This window comes from Danio rerio, chromosome 4 (assembly GCF_052040795.2).
Source record: "Danio rerio strain M-AB ecotype USA chromosome 4, GRCz13ab, whole genome shotgun sequence".
Lineage (NCBI taxonomy): Eukaryota > Metazoa > Chordata > Actinopteri > Cypriniformes > Danionidae > Danio > Danio rerio.
The window spans coordinates 3,832,349-3,850,410 of record NC_141024.2 but is presented as its reverse complement, the minus strand read 5'-3'; the positions used below and the strand labels follow the sequence as shown (position 1 = coordinate 3,850,410).

Here is an 18,062-nt window from a genome sequence, read left to right as displayed (position 1 = left end):
GCATTGGGAGGATTTGCAACACGTATGCTGTCAAACCGATCTTTTCTTAATTTGCTGATGTTCTTTTTGTAATTGCATGAGTTTTCTGACATTACAGCACGCTAAGCTCTCTAGGCCACCATATAGTCATGAAATAAACCCACAAACCTGCTCTGAAAGCATAAAATCAAGCGATGGCTTCTGGATGGGCAAACTGAGCGGAGTAACTTTGAAGTGCATTGATGTCTATGGATCAGTGATGTGCATTGGCAGAGATGCTGTTCATTTCAGGCTTTAATTAGCCAGAGAGAGTCTCCGTCCCTTCAGACGTCTCTGAGGATCCGCAGCGCTTGCTAATGTTTGCCTGTGCCTTTTATCAATAATGTCACTGGCCTGATCAAGTGTTCATGCTAGCACTGACTGACACTGATCAGAGAAACAGAGAGAAACGCCAGCGCTGTCAGCTCAAATATACACCCGCTGCTTTCACTCTGATGGAGAGAAGACGCATTAACATCCAGGTTATGTTCAAATAAAAAGAAAAGACTGGAGGAGTGACGTGGAAAAAAAAAGGAAAAGGTAAAAGGGGATAAAAATAAAAGAGCCAATTTTCCTAATCTATGGGCTTTTGAATTGCAGAGTTTTTTTTTTTACCCTTTATTAATTTCCTTTTAAGTAATTTTAGAGTTCTTTTACACCTGACTTATTTAGTTTGATTGCACTAGATTTAATAAAAAAATTAAATAAAATAAAAATCACACAAAATTAGATAAATTGAATAAAAAACACATACAATTAAAATCAATTAAAATAAAATCGCACAAAAACTTAAATTAAATAAAAATCACACAAAGTTTTATTAAATTAAAATTAAAATTAAAATCACACAAATAAAATAAAATAAAAAACAGAAAATTAAATTAAATTTAAATTACGCAAAATATAATTAAATTTAATTAAAATAACACAAAATAAAAATTACACAAAATTAAGTTAAATTAAATTTAAAATATAATAAAAATAACACAAAATAAAATAAAATAAAAATCACACAAAATAGAAATCTCACTAAATAAATTTTATCTAATTACATTTAACTAAATTTAAAAAATAAAATGAATTTTTTTTTAAATCACAAAAAATAATATAAAACAAAATAAAACAAAAATAGAAAAATACAACAAAATTAAATTAATAAAGCATACAAAATTAAATAAAATAACAATTACACAAAATAAAATAAAATGATAATCACACAAAATTAAAATAAATTAAAATTAAAATATTTAAATAAATAAAATCACACAAAATAAAATTTAAAATAATTCACACGAAATCAAATAAAAATTTAAATAATTAAAATAAACTAAATTAAAATAAAAAGGTGGAATGTAGGTAAATTAAACAAATAAATAAAACAAAACAAAAAGCTGGAGAAAAGTGTGTGAAAACACAAGGATCGTGAATAAATGAAATAGTAATTAAAGGAATAAAAAATAAATGTATTCATAGGTTATTTAGTAAAACTATATAAATAAAAAGCATTATTTTTTCTACATCACATCTTTCAAAAGATGGGATAAGAAAAAAATGGGCTGAATTAAATAATGTTTTATATATTAATTTGCTTTAAGTAAATCTATCTTGACTCAATAATGTTTGGGTAATTTGAAAGCAAGGCGAAAATACATTATTAAATGGGAAATAAAGTTTTTGACACACAAAAACACTTGATTCTTGCACTTTATAAAAAAATATATATAAATAAAAAAGCAAGTTTCAAGATTAAAAATAAAAAAATCACACACCAGGCCAAATCTTCAAGCACTCAAGCATACAATTCAACACTAGCGCTGGCTCAAATCACCTGAAATCCCACACCAGCAAGAAAAGCAATTAAAAATGTACAATTTCTAAAGGATGTGCGTGGATTTCAATTTGGCTCAGTGTGAAGTCTATTCTGACCCATAGAGCAAAAAACGATAGAATAATCGGGACTCTCCTCCATCTATAAATCACCTCTCTGTCAATGCTGGAGGTGTTGTTTAGCAGAGGCCTTCTTGTGGATACAAAAAAAGCTTCTGCGTTTCCCATCAGCAAGTCATTTTCAGCCAAACACCAGATTTCACACTCATCTGCTGTGTCCCAATGGGCTTTACTGTGGGTGGCTAAGATGCTACGCTAGCAGACACAACAGACTCCATTCACTGCTCCAAATGGACGGCCAAATACAAACAACACCACTAATATTAGAGCTCTTTCTATCTATCAGGCTCTTTGGACATATGTGCCTCAGCCTACGTTTCTGATAAACCTAAAATACGTTCCTACGGGTGCATTTTTCCGCACATTTAAGATGACAAAACCATTAGAGGTCTACATTTTTGCAAAATGTCAAATATAAAATACAATGCTCTGTGCAAATGTCATGGCACATTTCAGATTACACTTCCACTAGAGGGTGCTGTCTACATTTTTGCAAATCAAAGTATTTTACTCATGGTACATTTTATTGCATTTTTTAGAAAACAAATCTACTAGAGGGCGCTTACTACATTTTTGCTAAATATAAAATACATTGCTCGTGGTCCATTTCATTGCACGTTTCAGATTACAAATTCACTAGAGGGCGCCCTCTACATTTTTGAAAAAGGAAAAATACAATGCTCCGTGTACATGTCATAGTACATTTCAGATTACAAATCCACAAGAGGGCACTATCAACATTTTTGCAAAATATAAAAAATTTGCTTGTGGTACATTTCATTGCATGTTTCAGAAGACAAATCCACTAGAGGGCGCTGTCTACATTTTTGCTAAATACAAAATACATTGTTTGCGCTACATTTCATTGTACATTTCAGATTACAAATCAACTAGGGGGCTCTTGTCTACATTTTTGCTAATAATAAAATACTTTGCTCCGGGTACGTTTCATTGCATGTTTCAGAAGACAAATCCACTAGAGGGCGATGTCTACATTTTTGCAAATGATAAAATATATTCTTGTGACGCATTTTATTGCACAATTCAGATGACAAATCCACTAGAGGGCGCTGTCTACACTTTTGTAAAATGTAAAATACGCTGTTCTATGTTCATTTTATAGTACATTTCAGATTACAAACTCACTAGAGGGCGCTGTCTACATTTTTGCTAATTATGAAATACATTACTCATGGTACATTTAATTGTAAGTATCAGATCATAAATCTACTAGAAGGTGCTGCCTACATTTTTGCAAATTGTAAAATACATTGCTCCATGTACAATGTATGGTATGTTTCAGATGGAAAATCCACTAGAGGGCGCTGTCTACATTTTCGCTAATTAAAAAATACATTGCTTATGGTACATTTCATTGCATGTTTCAGATGACAAATCCACTAGAGGGCGCTGTCTACATTTTCGCTAATTAAAAAATACATTGCTTATGGTACATTTCATTGCATGTTTCAGATGACAAATCCACTAGAGGGCGCTGTCTACATTTTTGCAAAATGTAAAACACGTTCAGTGTACATTTTATAATACATTTCAGATTACAAATAATCTAGAGGGCGCTGTGTACGTTTTTTTTTCTTTTTTTTTTTTGCTAAATGCAAACTGTATTGCTTCAGGTAAGTTTTGTTGCATGTTTCAATGACAAATCCACTAGAGGGCACTGTCTACATTATTGTGAAATGTAAAATACACAGTTCTGTGTTGATTTTATAGCATGTTTCAGATGACAAATCCACTAGAGGGCACTGTCTACATTTTTGCATATTATAAAATACATTGCTTGTGGTACATTTCATTGTACGTTTCGGAAAACAAATTCGTTAGAAGGCACTATCTCTGTTTTTGTGAAATGTAAAATATGTTGTTGTGAACATTTCAGAGCACATTTCAGATTACATATCCACTAGAGGTCAATATTTACATTTATGCAAATTATAAAACATAATGCTAGTGGTATGTTTTATGCATGTTTCGAAGGATAAACCCTTTTATACATTATAATGTAAATGTAAAATATGTTGCTCCATGTATGTTTCGTAGCACGTTTTAGATTACAAATTGACCACAGCAGGCATGACAAATCCACTAAAGAGTGCGGTCTACATTTTTACTTTGCATGCTTCAATGACAGATCCACTAGAGGGTGCTCTCTGCATTTTTGCGAATTACAAAATATATTGCTCATGGTACTGCACTGTTTTAGAAGCTAACACTACTAGAGGGTGCTGTCTACATTTTAGCAAAATATAACATACATTGCTCGGTGTATGGTTTGCTGCATGTTTAAGATGACAAATCCACTAGTAGGCGCTGTCTACATCATGCTAAGACAAAATATTTCCAGCATTTCCAGCATATATAACCCAAACAGATGATGTCTTTTCTGACCCCTATTGGCATTTGATATCCAACTCAACTCACTATACACAATATATATCAACCACTGCTTTATTTATTAAGTACAATCACTTATTTACGATATTTTTTACATAAGAACACTTCGAAATAGAGCCATTTTGCTTCTGAATTAAATGCACCTTGATTGTAGACACATTTATTTGAAAACAAAGTCAAAAAATATGGAAAAAGCATCTTTATCATTTATTTATTGCAGTGTATAAAACAGATCCCGCATAATCCCTAATGTACATCGATCATTGTTTTATTTATGAAGCGCAAATGGATTAGTTTCAGATAAGAACACTTGAGATCCTTTCGTTTTGCATATCAATTAAAACAATTTTGATTCCAGACACCTTCATTGGAAAACAAGTCATTTTTCATTGGCAGTGCGTACACCATTTTCTCATTTAATTTCCATACTGTGTGCGTGTGTGTATGCGGCATAAAACACATGCATTCATCCGTGCACAGATGGTTTTCAGCCGAGAAGGTGCAATTTAATAGATTTAGGAAGGTGCAAAGGTTTATTGGCCTCATGCGTCGATGCCAGTGATTTTCAGCGTGCAAGAAAACCCATCTGCTGAAATTAACTTAAGAGTGCTGCTTCGATAAAAGAAAAAAACTAAACAAAAATACTTTATGAAAATGCCAACTTCATTACACAATCCATTACAGCGCAGTGCCAGGCGAGTGATTTATGCATTTGGTGGTCTAAATAAGCCACGGAGGAGCGATGTCGAGTCTGACCTTTCCATAAACACACCGAAACTAACGATAACAGACTCGCTGACTCAACCCAACATAATGTGCATCTGTTGTTTAATTACGTTTTAATCTAATTGTTGTCTTTCTGGAGTAATGAAGCACAAAATCGATTCATAATTCACGCGCTGTTCCCGTCGAAACGCGACACATTAGTCTTTCTCTTTAACTTCAAACTGAGATGCGGAGCGAATGCATAAAAAAAAACATTTACACTCGCCAATTTAGCTCTCAGCGTGAATGTGACGTGATTTTTTTTACCTTTGTTCTCTCACATCCACAGCAGAACCTTGAGTAAAAGCCGCTGTGGCTGAATGGACGGACGACGTGTTGCTACTGGATAAACAAGTAATCTCAATGCCTGTGGCTTGTAATTGAATCAAGCTTTCAGAAGCTCAAAGGTTGGTGTGTTTGGGCACAATTATGACTGACGCTCTATTGATCCAGCCGTATTTTGCACATCGCTGTCAAAAACCAGCCAGAGCCCTTTTTGCTCACAGCTAAGATAAAAGGCTGAAAGTCTTTGCTAAAAGCGAGTTATAAAGTTTTATTTCTGGCACAATGTGGTCCTGGCAGTCTTTATAAAAATGTAAAATAATAACAATAATAATAGCATTTAATAGATGAAAAGGGGCTGTGGAAATAATCATGATTGATGTATATTTTTAGCGCAATTTACAAAAGCCAATTATAATTGAATTAAGTTTATGCATGATGTGCACATTTACAACAACAATCATTTGATGATGTTAAGAACTCTATTCTAACACTTTATTATAAAATAACATATACATTTTTAAATAATATTACATAATAATAAAGTCTACTTTCTAAAAGTGTGTGTGTGTGTGTGTGTGTGTGTGTGTGTGTGTGTGTGTGTGTGTGTGTGTGTGTGTATATATATATATATATATATATTATATATATATATATATATATATATATATATATATATATATATATATATATATATATATATATATATACACGTGCTGTCAAAAAAATAACTAATTTATCACATTTTTTGTTTAAATTTATTGGATTAATCACATTTAAAAGACTGAAACTTTTCATTTTGGCTATTTAAATGTAAAATGAATGTAAACGCAAGACAAAAACTATTTAAATTCAAAATATAATTGTTTATTCAAATATGTGTTTTACTTGTAACACAGGTTTCTTCATGTAAACAACATACCCTCAATAAACCATCAAGATCCTGGCTTGACAGCCACATTTATTACAGAAATTAAAACACAGGCATGTTAATGACATTTGAATTTCAAAACAATCGATGCGAATAAAGAAAACATTGATTTTCATGTTGGATTCTAAGTGGACAGCAAACAATGCCAAAATACAGGCATTGCAAATATGGAAGTTGGAAAATTATAATAATAATAATAATAATAAAGTATTGAATACAAACTATTGTACTCAACAAGTACTAAACAAGTTTAATATTAATTTAGTTGAAATTTGGTGGGTTGAAATTTATTTTTGCAATATTTAGCTTGAATTTAACTGTATTATCTTTTATAAATATTTTTGGTGACTAAAATATTGTTTTAATAAATTTATCTGTTTAATAAATCTAAATGCACCAAAATGCATCACCTATTTACTGAGAAACAAATTTACAAATATACCAAAGGGCCCCGTCTACATTTTTTTACGCATGTAAAATGCGTATGTTGCTCTGGATATCTTTCGCTGTATGTTTAAGATGCCACTACACCAGAGAGTGCTGTCTAGAAATTTGCTAGACATAAAATATTTGTCTCTGGGTATTTGCACATATAACAATATTAATAATATAATTTAAATATAAATTACATGATATAACAAAATACCAGAAAACAACACACAGAATCTACAAAATAGTTTTTAAAAATCCAATTCAAGACCCTTCAAAAATAAATAAAACCTCTTTCTTTTAAACTTTACAGAAATTCCCACAAAGCATGTGCACATTTAATAAGCTTAAACTCCTCTAATAAAAGCATGTTGTTTACATGAAGTGTTACAACACAAATCCTATTCTCTGTGGCTTTTGTATTACAAAATGAATGAATCGTTCTGTACAGTCAGAACAAAGTCATTATTATTTAAGCCCATCTTGAAAGAGATTCGAGGAAAAAGTACAGTCTGAATGCACAATGAATGCCGAGTGTTGGGGCCCGAGCTCATGAATATGCATGCCGATTGTTTGCCAAACGAACGCAATATTGCTAAATATTGTTAAATAAATAAGAACAGGCAGCAATGAAATGCCGCAGCACTCGTGAGGTTCATCAAAGCCATAACAAACATCTTAATTAAGAGCGAAACCCACCGTCCCACCAGCCCTGATGGCAGAATGGGAGTTTAGTCATTTGTTTCAAAAGCGATTGAGCTGTCTACATAGGGAGCCTTTTAAGACATCAAATCATGGTGCTAAATGGTCCCAGTTACATTCCTTTGGCCAATTTTAAAGGCTAATGCAATCCCAGAATGTGTTCCAAAAGGCTCAGTAAAACAAATATTGATATTTAACATATTTAGTTTTATTTTAAAGAGGTTATATGATCTTATTTATAAGAGGGCATGCCAGAAGGACATTTCTATGTAGTATACTTGTTCTCGCTGCTTGAAAAAGCATGGCAACGCTGGTCAAACAACAGCTCTTGTTTGGCTGTGAATTTTGCTAATATTTCAAATAAACTAATGTTGACAACATCTGGATCAGTGTTCTCTGTTAGACAGGATTAATCCCTATTCATTCATTCATTTTCTTTTCAGCTTAGTCCCTTTATTAATCAGGGGTCACCACAGCGGAATGAACCGCCAACTTATCCAGCATATGCTTTACACAGCAGATGCCTGTGTACACCGGGAAGCACCACATACACTTTTACATTCACACACAGCCACTTTAGCTTATTCAATTCACCTATAGCGCATGTCTGGACTGTGAGGGAGAACCCGAAGGAAACCAACATGGGGAGAACATGCAAACTCCCCACAGAAAGGCCAACTGACCTAGCTGGGGGCTCGAACCAGTGACCTTGCTGTGAGGCGATCGTGCTACCCACTGTGCCACCGTGACGCAGTAAATCCCTATTGTAGAAAATGAAATATCAGCTGTGTAACTCTGCAGATCGTATACATGCACAGATATATTACACACTACAGAAACAACATTACGAAGTGCTATAATATCATTGTGCAAATAGCAGTACTTGTGTGCCGAAGCACTTCAAATCAGTCACTGATGAGGTTCCTGCCAATGCAGGCAGAAGAAAGCAACTCTCACTGTGCTTTATTAGCGCGTACACTACTTTCCCACTGCGCAACACACGTCCAAATGACATCTATTACACTGACCGACGCAATATAGACATGATATGCACATCCGTCAATATTTAGTGAGTAAATAAGTGCATTTATAAGTGCATAAGACTTTCTTCAGAAGAAAAAATATTATAGGAAATACTGTGATATTTCCTAGCTCTGTTAAACAGTCATTTATTTTCTTTTCGGCTTAGACCCTTTATTTATCAGGGGCCGCCACAGCAGAATGAACCGCCAACTTATCCAACATGTTTTATGCAGCGAATGTCCTTCCAGCTGCAATCAATGGGAAACACCCATCAAAAAATTCACACACATACACTACGGACAATTTAGCTGCCAACTGACCCAGCCAAGGCTCGAACCAGCAACCTTCTTGCTGTGAGGCGACAATGCTACCCACTGTGCGACCATGCCGCCCTTCTGTTAAACATCATTTGGGAAATATTCGACAAAGAAATTCACAGGAGGGCGAATATTTCTGACTTCAACTGTATTACAGTACGCCACACCATTATATGCATGCGAGTTCATGTATGAGCTCTCCCTCTTTCGCTCAGCAAAGTGAGGCACTTCATAGTCCTCAGAAATCTCATGTGGCGAGACCTCACCTGCAGGGCTGCCCTGATAAATCACCTCCCCGATGAATTGCATCTGAATTGCACCTGCAGTGCGCTGAGACCGTCAGAGGAATGGAAATCAGGGGACTAACAGCCTGTGGCCCTCCTCTCGCTAGGCATGCTAATGCTGTAGCGATTACCTGAACAGGGGAACTCCATCTGTCCCATTCTGAATCACGGCGCGTTGGCATCAGCCCCTGTTTACGGGGATGTTGGCGCTCAAATTTTTCAAGAACATCTCATATTAGCAGGTCTACTTCAATTCCCATTTACAAACAAGGGTTTTCAGAGACAAAAGCCATCTTTACAGTTTTCGCCACAATTTCGTATAAAGCAGGCATGCAAACTACAAAGATATACAATTAATATGAATTTAACATGTAATTGCATGCATAAATGTGGCAAACCATTTCATCCAAATCTACTCACTAATCATAAAAACAGAATCTCTATGTACAACAATCCATAAATGAGCAAAGGTCTCTTTTTTATCACTTTAATTTAACTCAGGGCTATTTTTTTGTGAACGCACTGTCGCGTTTTTAATAACTTTGAGACTTCCACAGCATTGATCCTTAGATAATTGGTCTGATCTTTTGGCACACTCACAGTAGGCAATGAAAGCATTTGTGATGCCAAGTGTCAGATTGCATCTACTTTAAATGAGCCACAGTCCATAACTCTGGAAACTCTTTTGCGGAGACAAGAAGGCAAATATACTTTCGAGCAATGCCATGCAAATGTCAACTTTGCCATGAAAAAAACTAAACAGTGAAACCCTTTGTTCATTATTTGCTGGTTTTGCATTTTAGAGACATACTGTAAGGTGTCCTTGAGTGCTCTGAAAGGCGCCTATAAATAAAAGGTATTATTATTAGTAATAGTAGTAGTAGTAGCGTAAAAATACTCAAAATGTCTTATATTTAACACTTATATCTGATTTACCAAAGTCACAGCACAAGTGCCTTTTTTACATCTGTCATATCCATAACCGAGAGACGCAACAGCCATAACCAAGCTTTTTTCCTCATAAATGCAAAATAAATAAAATCAATTATGTTTTTTATCTATAGAGAGCCAACTCTCATCCTTTGGATTAGCATTGTTTCTTTTAGGTTGTGTGCTTTAATTCACAGAATTTCTACAATGCATGTTGTATACTTCAAACTCGCATGCTTTTTTTGGTCACATCCACAACGCATGTTTATTTTCCTCATTTAAAATATAAAATATCAGATTGATATTTTTCCGATCACACAACTTCAACATAGGTTTATTCTGAAAATGTAGCCCTATGTACATTTCTGGATAATTATATAGCCAGAGCTATGTATGGCTGCATTTCATCTTTATAGCTGTGATCACACTGCATGTTTCTCCCCATAGACTTTCATTCATATGCACGCAAATGCGTTAGACCGGAAACGCAAACTCACGAGAAAAGCTTCTCAGTTCGCTGCGTTGGTGAACTCTGACCTGCGAAATCGCATTACATGATTGCGTGAGACAAATCGAAGATCAAAACATGACCTCTCTGGACAGAAATTAAAAAAATGGACTAATCGCTTACTTTTTTAAATGTCTAATCATCTTGTTTTTTCCCGCCTTTTTTCGCAGCAATGTACGACAGAATTTCGCACGCTCAAACTCTAGTGTGACCGCAGCTTAAAACAAATGCAACGAAGCAGTATGATGCCATTCCTTTTCTCGCGTACCAGCTGACCGATTACCTCCATCTGGACAGCTTTTCCGTTGTTAGCCCGACATGCATGACTGCGGACTTGAGATGCAGAGTGGATTTGACCACGACAATAGGGTTCAAGTCCGGTGAAGAACGGTTCCAGAAAGCACGAAAAACTAAAGCTTAAAAAATAGAATAAACAAGTAAATAACAGGGTGAGAATGTGGTAAAATCTGGAAAAAAAAAATCAGGGGGCTTTTCTTTTTCGGGATTGCTTTTAAAAACACTGTCAGTTTGGTTTAGGGAAGTTGGTGGGCGCTGGTCAATCGGTGCTTTTGTAAACAATATCGGTTGGGTTCAGGGAAGGGGGAGAGTGGGTCAGTCGTTTGGTCATTCTGTCAGTCAATCAACGACGGCTTCTGATGGATTTATGTGAGAACAGCAGGCACGAATGGCACTTGCAAAAGAAATCTGAGATCTCCAGCAGCCTCTTGTGGATTTGCGAAAACAAAAACTGCTAAATAACGTAGCTCCTGGGACGTATTTTGCTCTCTCCAGAAAGGTATATAGGGGTACATAATCAGAATAAGCCTGGGTTGCACAACTCTGTGGTTAGTTGTTTTGGAAAATATAAAGAGATGTTCCAATATAATGTTAACATATACTGTTTTTTACAGCAAATGTCACATCTATAATGCTGGAATTGCAGCCAATGCTTCTGAAAAACGCCAAACGGATAAGGCTATAGAGCCTTGTGAATATTTATGAGGTATTGTTGATGTATGGGACTACTCTCACTCATCCATGTCACATTCAATGACGTTCAGTCAAGTGCTCCTTTTTTCTATCTCACAACATTTCATAGGTCTTCAAATGGCAATGTTCTCTTACAAAAGAAAGTGCACACACAATCCCATGCACATCTAATCTACATGCACAACACCCAAGACAACGTCTCTTCCAATCGTGTTTAGCATGATTGCTTCCCGATAGCAAAGTCTGGCAGCTGACACTGTGTTACAGAAAAAGATCTGTGCTTGCAATATGGGACATGCGTCATTTACCGCGGATGGGTCGCTTCGGCGCGGCGTGTCTACATCAATCAGTCAAATCATGGTCAGCTAATGAGTGTGGCATAAACAGCAGAGAGTTTCATTAACATTGTGTCATTAATTGGCGCAGGATGACCGTGAGTTGTTCCTATGACAACTACAATGAGCAGTCGGCCAGAAGTGTTATTCAGACCACTTATTAAACATGACCGAGTGAAAAAATCTATTGTTGTCAAGAGGCCGCTTGAACTTCAGCATGCAGACATGTATATAACTCCCCACAGGATATACTGTACACCGCCCATTCCAGCTCCTAGAGGTAATGTTCTTACCGGAAGCGCTCGATTGTAACAGGTTGTCACTGCTGAACTTTAGCTGTTTGCATACATAAATAATGACAATGAAAAAGCCCCCTGGTTGTCTTAATTTCCCCAGACAAGCACAGCAAACTGCCGGAGTTCATTTCACTGGCGAATCTGGCCAGAAATAGTGATCTTCCTGCTGGGTAACAAGACGTACATTTAAATTATAATAGAGTTTGGGCAGCATCGTTTTTCCCGAAAAACATCCTGCCCTAAGATGCGTTTAAGATTACATGCGCACTCAGTCTGTCAAAATACATTTCAAACAACTGTACTTAGAGTTATGTGAGGTCAGCCGTGGTTAAGAAGACATTGTGTGCTTCAGAGAAATACTGGAAAAGACTTGAAAGTGAGAAAGCAGAAACTAATCAAAACAAACTTGCACATACTAAGTGTCCCTCTGGATCTTGTGGTTAAGCACTCGGCTCAAGGATACAATGGCATTGGATTGCTTCTTGTGCTATTTTTACCTAGAACGTTTTGGCTCCCAATTCCTACTCTATATTATAACTTGCATTTCCAACAACTATCGATGCCGAACCAGACCAGAAAACAGGTTGAACTTCTTATGAGACCATATTTACCTTAGGGAGCTTCATGATTTTGGCAAACACAACAGAGACACATTGGTTATAAAGATCCAAACAAACTTGGTAAATGTGGTCTGGTATTAAGGGTTCAGCCTACATGTTTTCAATGCCCAACCCATATTGATAAGCGTTACTCTGTAGTAAACCCCAATTTAACAATCACTTCTCCAAACCCAGGCCCCAGAAACCCAAGGTTGACCTTTTATGTGACCCTTCTTTCCTCAAAGAGCATCATAACATGATTTGGACACATTCAGCTTGATCGGGGGTTTCCAAACTTTTCAGCCCACGACTCCCAAAATAACAATGCCAGTGACTCGTGACCCCCAATATCCTCTAAAGTGGTTATAATTACGGACATCTTGCATGCAATGGCACACACACACACCAATAGACCCAAGTCTATTCTTGGTTTAATTTTTTTAATGCATGTGAGAGCTGTAAATGGGCCAGAAAGTTTAACCTGGTGTTATAAAATCAATCTGCTGCATCTGACGCTATTGCTGTGTCTTTAATATAATGTAATTACCCCAGGGGTCGCAATCCAATACAACTAGTAACTATAAGCTACGATTTTTTCTCTTCAGTAGGTTAAGGATAAAATATGGTAATTCTTATGGTTTAATAAAAATAAATATATTTTGGAAATCACCTGGCGACCCCTCTTTCCCTCAGGGGGATCCCAATCCCCACTTTGAGAACCACTGAGCTTGATGACCCTAATTATTTTGTTGAACCTGGCAAATATGAGCTGAATGATTTTGCCTTCATAATTTCAGAGCTCAGCCCAGATTTGTAACCTTTACACTACATTTTAACATCATTCGCAACAGCTATAGACACCGCTCCATTCCTAGACCCCAGAAATTAAAGGTTTGATCTTATATGTGATCTTTCTTACCTCAAGTAGCATGATTATGTTGCCAAACATGATGGATGTCAATCTGCCATGATGACTTTAACAATTTTGTCCAACTTGGCAAACAAAACATGGATTCAACAGCAGGTTTCAGCCTTACATTGTACACCTTTAACATTCCCAACACCGACTGTTAATCTTTACACTTGTCATTCTACAGACACTTCCCCATTCCCAGGTTCCCAATGCAAGTTTGGACATTATATAAACCAACATGAAGTTAAATCAGCTATAACACCAGCAATTGTGTCAAACTTAGCAAACATGACAAGGATTCGTTTGAAGGAATTTAGTTCACAATGTTTAAGTGTCAATCTTAGATTGTTATCTACTACACTGTGCTTTAAGCATCATTAACACCAGATACAAATGCTGCCCCATTCCAGGTATCTGGCAAAGTTTAGACTTTTTATTTGACCTTTCTTACCTCAAAGAGCATCATCATCATTTTGGCCAGCAGGATGGATAGAAATCTTCTACGATGTCTCCAAAATTTAGTTCAACTTGTCAAAAATAACATGGATTGAGCTGTAGGTTTTGTTTTAACCTAAATAATCCATACTCTAATCATCATTCACATCAGCTACAGATGCTGCCCCAGTCCCAGGCCCCAGAAATGAAAGCTTTAGCGATAGTTCTACCAGAAAGACTGAGATGTCACGTTATTTATAATAATTATCTCGTCAGCCTATAACAACCAAGCAAGCCATGTATATAAGCCCATCTAAACATTCTGTTTCGCTGTATTCAGGTGACGTAGCGGAAGTTTCCCTCCATCCTCCCCATCACCACCACCACCAGGTCGGCCTCGTCTCCACTCAGGGGGTTGGCTTCGCTCTGCCTTCATCCTCAGGCAGGATCTGCCAGCTCATCCAGAGTTCTGCACTATAGACGAGGTTTTACGCCAAAGAACTTTATGAAAGGACCTTAACGAATTCACATTCATGCAAACAATTCAGAATAAATGTTCATACGTTTATCTGCCTCCTAAAGTCTTTCTGGTAGAAATGCAAGGTTAGACCTTTTATGTGATCTTGCTTACCTCGAACATCATAATGTTGACCAACATGACCCAACAATTCTGTTGAACTTGACCAACATGACAGGGATTTAATTTTCAGCTCACAACTTTTTAGTGCCTAACCCAGATCAACTACTACATTAACTGTCATTTACAACAAGTAGAGATGCTGTGTAATTTCCAGGTTGTGTAAATGCAAGGCTTTTCTGTGGCCTTCTTACGTCAAGTTTTACAACTTTTATCAAAATAATGAAGATCGATGACTGGAAATATGAGCCTCAATCCGTTTTAGGTTACAGCCTACACCCTTTCGCACTGTTAACCTCAATATTGCACTGTAACCATCATCCACAGCAGCTATAGGATTCCCTACACCTCCCACACCTTAGAAAGTCAAAATTAGATCCCTGGCAAGTTTGAGCCAATCTTGAGGTAGGGCTTCAACCCACAACTTTCGATTCTCAACTGAGATTGTTATCCACAACACTATGCAACATCAATCACTGACAACAATTAGAAGATGCACCGCTCTACCAATTCCCAGAAGAATAAGTTGAGTCTGCCTACCTTAAAAAGCCTCAAGATGTTGGCGACCATGATGGAGACCGAGCTGGCAGCTGCACCGATGACGCCAACAATTTTGTCGGGTTTGGCGAATATGGGCTGATCTCCATTGGCACAGCGTACATCCGAACCGTCGCGCTCAATGAGAGCTTGCACAAAGGTAAGAGACTGCTCCAGAGCGTAAGTGTCCCGCGAGCAGGTGTCCAGAATTCGGGCACCTAATGTCACATTGGGCAGTAGATCTGGGTCTTTATTGATGAGGTCAATGGCAAACAGCATTGCCTCTAATCGGTGGATGCCTTTCTCCTTCTTTAACTCTCCACAAGGAACCCCACGCTCACCCCGAGAATGAACCGGAAACAGGCCGCCCAGGATAATATCGCCATCCAGACGGATAGAGTGGGCATACTCAATCGGTGGCGTCTCCAGCTTCTGGAGGGAGACTGGAAACCAGTAGCAGAGAAAGACAAGCAACTGGTATTGAGTCCGGCTTAAGCACACAAGATCCATATCCACAGAGTTGTTGGGGAAAATCTGAAGAAGCGAATGGATACAGATTCCAATTGGTGGGACTAATGGGGAAGTAGGTGGACAGGAAAATCCATGGCCGTTTCAAAGCTGAAGCCAAGCACCCCGGCCATTTAGGTTGCCACAGTGGTGCGTCATGTGACCGGCAGCAGGTGATTTAAGGAGACTCTCAAAAGTGTTAGATAGGAAGTAAACAAGTCCCTTTTAACATCCGAGCTGCGACCGTCTCACATCTTCAAACGCATCTAAAGCAAAAGAAAACATTGCATGAGTGGCTGCACAAAGAGAAATCAAACATGAATCAGACACAATGTATGCAAGCAACAAAGCAAACTCATCAAACACACGGACATCTTGACAGGGAGGAAATTACATCACACAGTCATTTGGAGCTCTGTGTGGTCTTTCATTTCTGCCTCATTGAATGCAAAAAAAAAGAAAAAAGATGCACCTCACATTTGCATAGCCAGCCAAAGATATTTCCCAGCGAGAGGAAATCTGACTGTTTGCATATAATGGAGCATTCAGGATGATTCTTACAGTTTGGCTTTGTGGACTGGAGTGGAACAGAGAGTAATCAAGGTGAGTTATTGAAAAAATATTTTTTACACCCGTTTTTTTTTTTTTTTTTTTTTTTTTTTTTTTTTTTTTTTGGCCAAGATGAACAGAGATGGAAATTTGGGCAGATGCAAAGAGACAATAATTATTATATAGACAAGGATTAAGCCTATTCTGAAAAGACATTGAAAAGCCACTGAAAGACATTTACATGTCTTAAGTACACCAGCAATGATCAAAATCCTTACATGTACGAAATGAACTATGGCCTAACCCTGTCTGCGAAACCAGGCCTTAAAAGAGATTGTAAATTGTAAATTCGGTAATCATATAATTATTCCAAAACAAGTTTGAGCTTTTCTTTTAAACCTAAAAGCAGATTTTAAAAAATGTTGGAAACTGATAACCATAGACTTCCATAGTACTAGTTTTTCTGCTGTTCAATAGAACAAAACAATGTTATTGAACAAGTCAAAGGTGAGTAAATGATGACATAATTGTCATTTTTTGATGAATTATCCCTTTAAAGTTTATAGATATTACACATTTAACATAAACACAATATAAATCGTGTTCTTAAAGTTATATAGGATGAAAATTTGGGGGTGGGGAGATTCATTAAATCACTACTCCTTGCTACTCTAATATGTAAATACAGCTGCCTTTTCTTACTGATAAACTGTATTAAACACTATAGTATACTTTATATACTATAAAAAACTGGTGTTTTATTATAATTAGTCATAATTATTATAATTAGTAATTTATAATTTATACACTCTCACAAATAAAGGTAAGCGAATTGTCATTGGGGTGGTACCTTTTCAAAAGGTACAAATTTGTACCTAAAAAGTCCATATTAATACCTTGAGGGTACATGTTGGTACCTAAAAAGTACAAAAGTGTTCCTCTTAAAATTTGTAGGTACTAATATATACTTTTGAGGTACCAATATGGACCCTTCAAGTACAAATGTGTACCTTTCGAAAAGGTACCACCCCAGTGACAGCTCTCGTACCTTTGTTTCTGAGAGTGTAGGAGTGTCCAAACTCAGTCCTGGAGGGCTGCTGTCCTGCATAGTTTAGCTCCAAATTGCTTCAACACAACTACCAGGAAGTGTCTAGTATACCTAGTAAGAGCTTGATTAGATGGTTCAGGTGTGTTTGGTTAGGGTTGAAGATAAACTCTCCAGGACACCAGCCCTCCAGGACCAAGATTGGACACCCCTGCCCTATAGAATGCAGTAAAACAGTATTGGTTTATACAGATTTGTTTATGTGACTATTGTTGTTACCATAGCACTTTTACAATAGCCACAACTAAATAATTCAAATACTTTACTATATGGTGGTTTAAAAGAAGGTAAGATCTCATCTGCACTTCCATTGACATCCTCCAACTTCCTATACCCAACATCAAAACTGCTTTTCCTTCCTTTTAGCCAAAACACAGCAACCTTTAAAAAGAAGGCAGCTAATTTTCAGTGCTTTTGGCACACACCAAGCACCTGAAACATGTCAGAAAGCCCAGACAGAGAGCTCCTCTCGTGAAACACCTCCACATGTCCACTTTACAGTGGAGAGCCGTCGTTTCATTACGCGCACCCAGCGCATTTACGCACTGCTTTGCGCTTCCGAAAGACACATGCTGCGCAATCTGCCGCCTCCATGCGCCAAGAGCATCACT

General features: G+C 36.9%; 1 protein-coding gene across 5 annotated transcripts in view; it reads right to left on the bottom strand.

Moving 5' to 3' along the window:
* Positions 1-18,062, bottom strand: part of grm8a (glutamate receptor, metabotropic 8a) — a 264,665-nt gene that overhangs the window by 244,594 nt on the left and 2,009 nt on the right. For 2 of the 5 annotated variants that reach the window (XM_087247588.1, XM_087247586.1), the window contains exons 2-3: positions 17,506-17,607; positions 15,294-16,063 (exon numbers count right to left, since the gene is read on the bottom strand). In XM_087247588.1, the coding sequence (XP_087103714.1) occupies positions 15,294-15,800 (507 nt within the window). In that variant the 5' untranslated portion in view covers positions 15,801-16,063; positions 17,506-17,607. 5 annotated transcript variants of the gene reach the window in all.